Below are 12,031 nucleotides of genomic sequence, written 5' to 3' on the forward strand. Positions count from 1 at the left end.
ATATCTCACACATATCTTTATACATCTTTTCTTCTATGGTGCAGACATATATATTTATTTCTAATAGTAAGTTATTTCCAATATACAAAGTTTATATAATTCAACAAGAAAAAGGCAAACTAAGTATCAGAAAATAAAGAATGAGCAAATTATGGGAAAAGACAAATTATCAATGAATATATGAATAACTGCTCACCTTCACTAGTAATTAAGAAACTAGAAATTAAAACCAAAAAAATTACATTTAAAAATATATCAAATAGGCAAACATTGAAAATAAATTGCATTCAGTATTTATTGGATATTGGAAAAGGGCATTCTCAAGACTTTTTGGTAGGGAGGAATATAAATTAATACAGCCTTTTTCTGAAGACATGTGGGCAGTGTCTCTTGAAATTTAAAATGCACATACCCTTTTGGTACAGTGAGTCTACCTTTAGGAGTCTGCACCATGGAAAAATAGAGGTGTGCATACAGAGGTGGATATATGTGCTAGGATATTCGTTGTGACATTATTTGTAGTAGCAGAAAATTATAATGAACCTAAAATATCTGGCAATATGGAAATGTTAAAAAAAAAAAGCAGCTATGATGTAGTCATACAATGGAATATAGTGAAGGATTAAAAGATGCTAAATCTATAGCACTGACATGGCAGCATGTGGCAGGATGCCCAAGAGTAGAAATATCCACTCTGAGAGCATATGTATATATAGCAGGATTTAATCTGAGACGGGGAGGGGGGGTGGGGGGGTGGAGGAGGTGTGTATGTGTTTGTGTGCCAAAAAAACTTAAAAGTCTGGAAAAATGTACATTGGCTGGCTAAAAGTGGTTACAAATCTGAGGTATAGAAGTGCTGGGATTAGGGGAATTTCACTTTTTCTTTTTATGTACTTGTGCAGTATTTGTAATTCTACTTTATCACCAAGATATAGTTCCTTCATAATGTTAAGGAAGAAAAAAGATTATAAATGCCAAACAACTCAATCATTGACCAAAAAGAAGGAATGTGGTTAAAAGAATTGCTGTAAAAGAAGGGATAGATAATCTCTGCCTAATGAAAATTATAAACAAATAAGAAAAAAACCCCAGAAAAACCTGCCTCTTGCTACTGTTATTAATTTTCTCTATTTGGGATATTTATTTCAGTGATTTCATCCTGATTATTTTATTGTGTTTGATTGATAGTGTTTACTGGAGTTTAATGAAAAGTATTTTGTAAATATCTCTACTTGTGATTTATCCTTTGTGATGTCTTCCCAGTGAACTGACTGTGAGTGGAGAATTATAGAAATTAACTGGAAAGGAGATACAGATCTGGAAAGTAGACAGTGGCTTTGCTTATCCTCATGGGAAACCTTATTTCATATTTATAAAGTTTGAAAATTTTCCTATACTTCTTTCTGATTGTGCATTGTTGTTGTTACTGTTTTAATGAGAATTAGAACGAGCCAAACCAACCTGCTTCATTCCTGCTAGTACTAATTTAATTTCAAAGGAAATTGTTCAACCTTAGTAACTTAAGTGAATGTGGACAGAACCAGACTCTGACTCAATATGTCCAATTAATTGCTTTTAAACATTAAGATACATTCTTTAAAACACCCCACACATAACAAAAAAAAAAAAAAAATCAACCAGTAAAGAATGATTAGATGAGAAGTGAGATGACTATCATCCTCTGTTTACAAAACTCTGTGTAAGTTGACATTAATATTCGCCATCTAATCTGTTATAAATCAAGATTTATTGTAGAAATATACCAGTGATAGCACAATAACAAAGAAAACAGAATCATCTCAGGTTTTAAAATATACCTAACAAACTCGACCTCTTGCAAAATAACTTTCTTATTCAAAGTGGAACTGGGAATTGTTCAGCACACAATGAATCATCTTTTGGCAAGTACAATAGAATCTTTAGGGACATTTCACAGCCTCTTGTTCAATTGTTAGGATGTTTTTAGTTTTCACAGGTAGGGAAGCAGGTAGCTTGTATTGCTATCATCTTGTTGCTAAAATTGTATGGGTAAAGATTTTTCAGAGTTGCTGTTGCAATAGATCTGGGTTTTTTTTGTTTGTTTTTTTTTTTTTTTCCTTTCCTGTTTCTTTACTCAGAGCTGCTTTGTCTCTTAAAAACAATCTGGAATTTGTTACTGGAATTACTTAATGCTAATGTTTTCTGGTTTTACTATTTACCCAGGACTCAAATGTTAAACATTAATATGGGAAACTCCCTTTTCCTTACCAAATAGCCCAATGTTTATTTAACTGTTATTTTGCAAGAAGAAAATCTCATTTTTTTCTCTCCATGTTAATACTTTTCTTATTGACAAACACATTTTGCTTTTGTTTTTGCAGGAGGCTTCAGAGCTACCCTCGGATGATTTTGAAGTGACTGGGACTGCAGCAGCGGCATCTGAAGTGATTAAATATGAATACCATGTCTTATATTCCTGTAGCTACCAAGTGCCTGTACTTTACTTTAGGGCAAGCTTTTTAGGTAAGACTGGGTCTGAAGCTAAAAGTAAATTCATAACATTTACATATAAGGCAGAAAGCATATTTGGAAAATTATTCTCCAGAGGAAAAAAAATAGAGTTAAAAATAAGAAAACTGTGGGTGAGGTAAGGTTTTACCAGTAAATTTTCTCATGCTTCAGAAAGGGTATCAAGACTTCAGAGTGAATGATATCATCCCAGCCTCAAGTCTCATCTTCAGATTCTTGGCTTCCTGCCTGAAGTTGACTAAGCCCCCTGGCCCTTTTTTTTTCTTTACTTTAAACAAGTAGGAACAACTTAAAGCTACAATGTTTATTTACTTCTAACTATACAGTAAAAATTTCTTTGAATCTCAAATGATCCCATTAACTCAAAAGCCCCCCATGCCTCCTTCCCCAATAGCTGATAATTACTTTAAGAAATGTTTATCAATTAGCTTAAGCTGTATTTAAAAATAGCACTAACATTTCCTTCAGCCTCTATACATCTCCAGTGCTTTTGCTTCCTGCGATGCTGTTACTAAACTCATTCTCCTGCCAAGAAGGTGGAACACTCTGTCTCCTCGGAGGCCTTTGCTAATAAAGCTTATTTAATCAGCAGCCACATGGCATTCTCCCCTGCAGTGCAGCCACGACTCCCCACTAAAGTCCGCTGCCTAAGCCCAGTGAGTGCTAGGGTGCTCTGATACCCTGGCAGGGCCCCGAAATGAGCCCCCTGTCCAGCTCCCTCCCTGCCCTAGTTCTCCTTTTCTATCTGGCCTTATCAGTAGCATTTTGCATTTTGAACAACCTTCTAACTTTTTCTGGATAGCTAAGACATCTGAATTTAGCCAATGATATTTTATTTTTAATTAAAAAGTAGCTTAAGCTGCTTTGAATGTGTATTTGGTAGATTTAATCACTTGCTGCCTTATATTGTTTAATGGTCTCTAATTTTGCAGTGTTGGCGGTTTAACAAGCACTTAGGATTTAAAACACAAGAACAAATTCTCATAGACTCCCCGGTGAGAAGATTTTAATCTGAGGTGCAGTTCTTAAGAACTGACAATTTGGGGTAAATTTTCAACATGGGACATGGGGAATTGAGGACACTGATAGTTCACTAATGTACAAACTCTTGCTGCAAATTTATCCATATAATTATAACAAGCTTTTAAAACACTTATTGTGTTATAATTCTATTTGGTTTGGAGCCCAGAGGTTAAAGGAGGTTTCTTGTCAGTGAAATGTACTATGCGGGTGCAAAAAGTAGGAGCTATATTTATTATGCAGGGGGAGGAAAATGTCTTTCTTGGTTCTGGCTTGCGATAGCTCTACAAGCTAGGACCATCTAGATTCAAAAACAAGTCGTGTCTGCAGGTAGAGGAAATAGGACACTTCTTCAATACTGTACTTTCATATAATTAGTATTCACCATAAGCAGTTAATCACCAGAGAAGAGCTCCCAGAGACAAAACAAGTTGTTTAGCTTGTCAGCATTAGGGAATCAGAGGTGTTGAAACATGACTGCTTCTAGCTGGAAGTGGGTCTTGCCAAGGCCGGTGGATGAGCTCATACGTGTTCTTTGCTCTTATGTGCCAACAGCTCCCCTTACAGTACAGCACAGTAATTGTTCCTGCAAGGCCAATTATGTTTTAATGACATTAGTATACTTCCTATGATCCTTTCTTTATGATTTTCTATTCTTTAAAAAAAAAAAAAGCTAGCCTTCTTAGATTCTGTTTATATAATTTTAAGATGCTCTTCATTTAAAACCAAATTTATACGAGGCCTTCTTCATTCCCCCACTCCCATTCTGCGTTGTACAGAATGGGCATTAGGCATTTTAAAATTCATTTCGGTCCAGAATTCATTTAGTGCTTGTTCAGGTACATTAAAAAATCAAATTTAATTTTTGCAAAGAGTACTAACTGTTTTCTGGCAGAGAAACATGAAAAATGGTTCTTTTCTTTATCATATATTCTAATAATTTCCTTTTTCTTCTCCACCAAACTTAACCTCATGAATATTCTAAAAATGTATGTCCCTTTACTATGGAGTCGTAATTTTTCATTTATTCTCCTTAGTCCATTACCTTTTCTGGGATATCTGATTATTCTGGCCTATCATCTATTTGTTAAACAAATCTCTTGTCAGTGTGGTGAATGGATTCCTCACGTCTTCCTCTTATTCCAGGTCCAGATTTTTCTTTGTCTCATTTCTAAGAGAGTTCCGACCTAGAAAGAGGATGACTGTAAAATTTCTTGCCCAGGGGTCTTTTTTTTTGCTTCAAAAATAGTTCACTTAGCCTTGTTTTTGACAGATATTTAGAATTTCTTTTGCATTTGATTGTTAATAAAAATTAATTTCTGTGCTTTGTTCTGAATTTTCTTCCTGTACTCCCCCTCTTTTTTTTTTTTTATAGCAAAAGCAAAGCAAGTAGTAAATAGTTCCTATTTAAATAGACATTACTCTTTCTTATATCAGCTGGTTTAGATTTCAGGAGAAATCTTTATTTCATTTCTTGAAATGCGAATATGTTGGACTATGAATTCCTCCTATTCCTCTATATGGTCCAGTGTCCACCAGGTCAACTGCTGCCCCGAGATTTAGCTAACATGCCCTACTCTTGTCACTGCTACGTCATGTCATGTGACATCACACAGTCTGCAATTACCCAAGTTGCATTCTATCAGAATTCCTTGTTTTCTTGTCTTCTATAAGATGGTTAGCTAGAAGGTAGGGCCTCAGGGTAAAAGGAGGAGTAAAGGAAATTAATGTTGAGTGTCTACAAAGTGAGAAGCATGGTTTATGACCCTGTGTGTATGGGAGCTGTATATAGCTTATTCAACTGTATTAATGAGTGTTTATTAAGTGAGCCAATAATGAGGAATTTCTGACCATTTTGAAAACAGCCTAAAGACTGAGACTATGTGATGGTACCTGTTCCAATTGCTCTGATGGGTTCTAAGGAGGAAGTAATGCTGTTGTCAGGAGACCCAGCACCTAAACTATCTATATATCTTTACTCTTTAGTCTGAAACTTTTCAGAAACTGTAGGGTTAGTGGAGTATGAAAAATAGAATGTCCTGAGGACTCAGAAGTGGGCATCCAAACTAGCTCAGCAGCTGCTTCACTTCTATAAACACATATTTTTATGTGATCCTGAAAGGCAGACAGCTAGATTGAGGCATGATTCTGCTTCTGGTTGCCTCTCATTTCTATGCGCAGTTCCCAAGGGAGTAACATGAACTTAGGAGAAGAAGTAAGGCCAGTGCTGTGGCTGCCACCTGCCATTCTAGCACTCTGGGAGGCCAAGGGGGGAGGATTGCTTGGGCTTAGGAGTTTGAGACCAGTCTGAGCAAGAGCAAGACCCCATCTCTAGAGGGGATAAAAATAGAAAAACTAGCTAGGCATTGTGGTAGGTGTCTGTAGTCCCAGCTACTTGAGATGCTGAGGCAGAAGGATTGCTTAAGCCCAGAAGTATGAAGTTGCTCAGGCTATGATGATACTACCACATTATACTCTACCTGGAGCAACAGACTGAGACTCTATCTTAGAGAGGAGAGAGAGAGAAGAAAGAAGTCCTTCTTTCCCAATGTTCTGTTTTTCTCTGTCTCTCGTCACTGTAGTTTTGGGAGGGATAGTGGGACACAGTAATATTATTTGCCTCCCAGCAGTGGGTGAGAGGTGATCACACTTCCATTGGATAATAGTAAACAGCCTCTGAATTGTGCTTTGTAGTTTAGGAGCTCCATTTCCACACAGAGCATTGACATCTTCAAGGGCATGCTGCTTTTTTTCTCTCTAACTATTTTTAAAGCACACTGTATTAAAGAATTATTTATATCATACCAAAGCCTTCTATCTACTCTCCATCATTCTCATCATTCCACAACCCTTTTATGTCCCATTTTCCCTTTGGGGGCTTGGCTTTGATGAAAAACTGGTGGTGTTAGAAATATGGTAAAAACCTTAGGCATACAGGGGCTTTTGGCTTCACCAGAGTCCTAGGCTTAAAAATCTCCCCTTACATTGTAACTAGTGATTTCTATATTTATTTCTACTTGAATTCTGATTTATCTCTTCCCTATATCTTTTGTTTTCCTTTGTTCTCGACTGAAAAAATAGACCAGTGGTTCTTTTCATTTTCAAAATATTTAATTCTTTGGCTAACATATGGGTTCTTCTTGGGAACCGTTTTGATATATTTCTTTAATTGATCAGAAAGAGTGCTTTGGAATAGAGAAGGAAGCATTTCTTCCATTTAGCAACTGAATGTCCTTTCTGGAGATCCATTCTATTATTGACCCAGAAAGTCAGGGTATAGAATTAAAAATGTAGCCCACATTTTTCGTGTGAAAGATTTGTCCACTTTTAGAGGCCTGAAGGATGTTCATGGAGAAACAGAGTAAAAGAAATAATCAAAGAATAATTCCTTTTTAAAGGCAGCATGAACCAAACCAAGATAAAGGCCAGGAGAAAGACAGAATAATGGAAGTTTTGGAGTTAAAACAGTGTATAAAACATCCAAGAGGAAGAGGAAGAGGGTTGTCCAAGGTTTGGAACACAAAGCAGTCTTTGGAGTAACAGAGTGATAGGAAAACAGGAATAATGAGGATTGGAGGAAGCTGAAGATTGAAAGTGGAATATTCGTAGCTCTGCTGAACAACTTCCAAAGGCTATTCATGGGTTAGGTCCCATAAGAAAGGATAGAAAAGACTGTAAAAAGAGAGGAGAGTGGGTGCCAAGCTGTAGGAGCCAGGAAGAGCATGGCATATTCTGAGAAGTGAGAGGCCAGTTTGTATTAGGTGTTCCTTTAGGATGGGTTATAAAAGAAATGGTTGAAAAGATACATTGAGGTCAAATTATGGAAGAGATAATGGGTGGGAAGAGACTGGAGGATTTAAGGAAAAAGTGAAGGAGATTGAGCAGAAGTACATGAAACCAGTGGAGGGATTTCCTAGAAGTTATGACTGAGCAAGAAGAAAAGAGGAATAATTAAATGATGAGAATGAAATTTGAAAAAAGGGAATTGGCTTTTTAAAAGTTATTATTACTAGCATTATTATATTTTAAAAATAGTAACCTCTTAGAGAAAATGAGCTGGAAGAATATATTTTCAGGAAAAATTACTGTTGCCCCCATACAGTGGAAGCTAGGGCAGCTTGTTGCACAGAAAGAAAAAAGTGAATCAGAGAGACTTAAAGAATGGGGCAAAAATGATTCTAGCTAAACTATTACAATAAGAAGAAAATAGAGAATAATTTGATATCTAATTTAATTTAAAGTCTTATTTGATTGTAAAGAGTCTTGAAGAAAGTATATATATATATATATATATATATTTGTACTATACTTAAATTTAGATAGATAATAAATCTCGCCAAAATCACAATGCACTGGAATGTGAATTTTGGTGGATTAAAAAGAGATTAAATGAGATACAATGAACAAACAGTGAACATTATTAAGAAAAATAATGAAAAATTATTTAACTAATACAAATATATTCAAACTGACAAGTCCAAATAATAGAGAGAATGTAATGAGAATTATTTATTGAACCATGAGAAAGTTTGAAACATTATGGGTAGTTAGGATAGAGGTTGGATGCTGGGTTAGAACATATGATAGGAAAAGAATCTGATTGAACAAATTAAGCCCTGGTTTAAAAATGTCCTAAAGGAAAGGTACTAAAGGAATTTGTAAGAAAACTACAGAAATAGCTAATTAGCTAAAAGGTTCATGCTAACCTGTGTTAGTAAAAACACCACATATACAAAAGCAAGAGATTACAAATGGACCCAGAGGCCTGGAAGAAAAAAATGAAAAGTAAATAAATTTATTTTCTTAACTTGTAAGAGACTATATTTTAGTTTCCCTGGATAGGTGAATATTTGTGCCTCCTTAGGGTAGAAATATCTCTTTGCTTATTATTAGCAAAATTGTTCCTATTTGAAACATCCTTGAAAATATCCATGAGTGCCTACTGTGTGCACAACACAAACTCATTAACCTATTCGATGGGTATTTGGAAACAAATCTCTCCCAACTTAGACCTCATTTATTATTTTTCTCTTCCTTTAAAGTCATCAAAGTCTATATGTTAGGTGCTGTGTTGAGAAGGCAAAGACTACCTTCTCCAGGGGAAGGGGACCAAATTGGATCGTGGCATAAGGATAATCAAAATGCTAGTACAGAAGTAATAGGTTCATGTTTGGGGAATATTGAAGTTGGAGGGAAGCCTGGAGTCCAAGTGTCTGTGTACTGGAGTACCAGACCAAGAGGTTAGGCTCAAAACTTCAGAATACTTTGGGTAGGATTAAAGGTATAGTGTCTTCTTCAGAAGCAGCAGACCTTAGGCTGTAGATATCTGTCTGGAAGTATAGTCTTCAGATGTCTTGATTAATATAGTAACAATCTCAGGGTTGATGTCTTAGGGATTTTGCAGACCCAGTGTTGCTTTTCTTGGGACAGTTTCTGATTCAGAGATTCCTCAAGATGTTTTTATATGTATTTCTACTCAGGTAAGTGTTTAAGCAACGGCTATAGCATTGCTCATATTATTACACAGTGCGGGGACAGTTTAAGATGACTCAAAATTGCTCCCTCTGTGCTGTTGAGCCTGTCTCATAAAAATGGGTCATAATACACTACTTTCTCATGTAATTAAAAACCATCTTATGTTAACTTTTCTACTCCAAATTACTAGATAATATATAGCATTTAAAAAAATTTGGGATGAAATTTTGAAAATACTTATTAAACACAACTTTTAAACTATCTATTTATGTCATATTAGCTAGATACACTTGGTGGGGACTAATTTAACCTGACCATCATGGACAGAAAAGGATTTACTGAAAGGTAGATCATAGACAGCTGATAGAAGTGGAATGACAAGGTGAGGGCATGTCTTCCTCCCTTTAGCTTTAGTGATGGGAAGTTGGGGCTCTGCCTTCTATTTCCTTTGAAATTTCTTTCCCAAACTGGAAGTGTGTTTGGATACTGAGAAATCAAACATCCACTATATATTTAATGCTATGGATTTATATGACTATGAGAGTGTTTAAAAACATAAATGCAGAACATTTAGTCTTTATTCTTAAAATTGTACTAATTGGTCTAGAAATAATGTTGGTTTTTCATCTATTCATCCATTTGAAAATAAAGTAGAACTTCCATCATTGACCACTTTCCTACAATGACCACCTCCTTAAGTTGACCTACTTTTCATTGACATGTACCACCACATATGTGTATCAGTGTATAACAGTAGCCTGGTTCCTCATGTTGACCACCTTTCTGTGTTGACCAGTTTGTTACAATCTCTTGAGTGGTCAACTTACAGAGATTCTACTGTATTTATGCACAGGCTTGAAGATGTTTCTGAAATCAATAAAGGAAATCAGAGATACATGATGCTCTCCAGGAGCTTACAGTCTAATAAGGTATCAAAACAGGTCTGAAAGTACAGTATGATAAGACCAATTTCTTAGAAAGATAAAAATTGGCACCAGGGCTCATAGAGTTGTAATTACCTTGAACTGGAAGGATCAAGAGAGGCCTTTGCTGGACATGGGATTTGTCCATGCAGTGATGAGGGACAGAGCAAGCCAGGCCTAGGGAGAAAAACATGAAGGAGAAAGTTCTAGATACTCTTAGGGTAAGTGGTGTTGGTCGAGACTAGTTGTAGCACCAATACCACCACCACAGTTAACGTGTGTGTATCACTTTACAGTTTACAAAGAGCGCCTGTATGCAGAGACACATACAGCATAGTGGTGAAAAACACAGGATCTAGAACTAGAAAGCCTGGGTTCTGACTCCTAGCTCTGCTCCTTACTGACTGTGTGACCTTAGGCAGGTTATTGAACTATGTTTTTATTCTTTTGTTCACCATTTGAAAAAAATAATTGAGATAATAATACCTATTTCATGGAGTCTTGAGGACTGTGAGCTCTTATATCAAGTGCAGCATGGCATATAGCACCTTTCAGTCCTGCTAGCTGAGTTATGTGCTTTGATCCCCACAATAACATTAGTAGGTAGGAACTATTTTTATCCTTATGTGTAGACAGAAACACTGAGCACTCAGAGGGTTAAATCAGGGGTCCTCAAACTTTTTAAACAGGGGGCCAGTTCACTGTCCCTCAGACCATTGGAGGGCCGGACTGCGGGCCCCAAGTCAGCTGTTAAGCAGGACAGGCAATGGCGGCAAAAACACCCGGCGGGCCAGATAAATGTCCTAGGTGGGGCGCAGTTTGAGGACGCCTGGCTTAAATGATTTATCCAAGGGTACAGAGAAAACTATGGAGCTGCAACTCAAACTCTACAGACTATTTTTTAGTGCATGACACTTTTATCCAAATACCTGAAATTTAAGAAATATATGAGTTAAATTAATTAATTGGCATATATAAGTAAAAAGAAGTTGCCAAAAAGTCTGTATTTGGAGGATTTTATTTTGATTTCTTGAGATTAATAAAGATACAAAGTGCTAAAATGTTTGCAAGAATAAATAAAAATGAACAGAATTAGCCAGGATGGTAGCTAATGTGAACATACATGAACAACTACATTCATTTCATAACACAATAGAATTTTCTCACTGAAGCAAAAATGAATTTTCTCCTTTGGTGGAGCTTCATCTCTGTCTTACTGTGGAGTATGACATGAATTTTTATATCCTTCAAAGTGCTATTGAAGACAATATATTGAATAATAACATATTTCAGTGTGAAAAAATCCTTGCTTTCCTAGTAACCACATCAGAACATTCTTCTTAAGCTTACTCTGAACAATTTATACTCTTTCTGATCTTCATTTTAGGGGTTAAAAAGTTTTAGTGAAACCATGCACGGTAAGGGTAAAGGTGACTTCAGTGTGCTTGCACTAGAGTTAGGTGGTGCTAGTGCAATATCTCATGCTGTTATTGGATTCATGAAAACTAATAGCCCTGAGAAATTTAATTTAGAAAGCTGCACATTTTGAGTAATATATAGATTACTTGACATGTGGGTTATTATTCAATTGAGAGATTTTATATGAAAATGTTAAATTAAATGCTACTGGCAGTTGCTAAAGATTGTACTTTTTAATTATTCTATTTTTCACCTAATATCTCTTCCTCTTTTGTCATTGACATTTTAGATTACTGACAGAACATTCCTTTAGTTTAAATGTGTTTTATCATTGCAGGTAATATGGGCACATAGTAGTCAAAAAACAGTTGGTAAATAAGTGAACTCAGTTTGCCATGCTCACTTTGTAGGTTCTTGCTGGAATTATTTTGGCTTTGACTTCAGATTTTCAAGTAATCAAAGGATTTTATTGAGCTTTTCAGCCTCAATGTGATTAATGAGATTTCTAAGCATGTTAAAATTGGTGCTATCGAGTATCTTGGTTCTGAAACTAGGGAATTGTTGATTGAGTATGTTCATGTCTCCTGTGACTGAGGCCAGACAGAAAATACAGACTCTCTTATCATGGCTTAAAGTTTCTGATTGAAGATAATTTGATGCGAACATGTGGGCAAATAATAATGTGT

General features: G+C 35.9%; 1 protein-coding gene across 1 annotated transcript in view; it reads left to right on the forward strand.

Annotated features, from left to right (window-relative positions):
- The window catches only part of ATG10 (autophagy related 10), a 262,904-nt gene that overhangs the window by 166,528 nt on the left and 84,345 nt on the right, over window positions 1-12,031 (forward strand). Inside the window, exon 4 of the mRNA XM_003786018.3 lies at window positions 2,361-2,502. Coding sequence (XP_003786066.1) covers window positions 2,361-2,502 — 142 coding nt within the window. The remainder of the gene's footprint in view (window positions 1-2,360; window positions 2,503-12,031) is intronic.

Source organism: Otolemur garnettii, unplaced genomic scaffold (assembly GCF_000181295.1).
Source record: "Otolemur garnettii isolate 467f Iridium unplaced genomic scaffold, OtoGar3 scaffold00017, whole genome shotgun sequence".
Taxonomy (NCBI): Eukaryota; Metazoa; Chordata; class Mammalia; order Primates; family Galagidae; genus Otolemur; species Otolemur garnettii.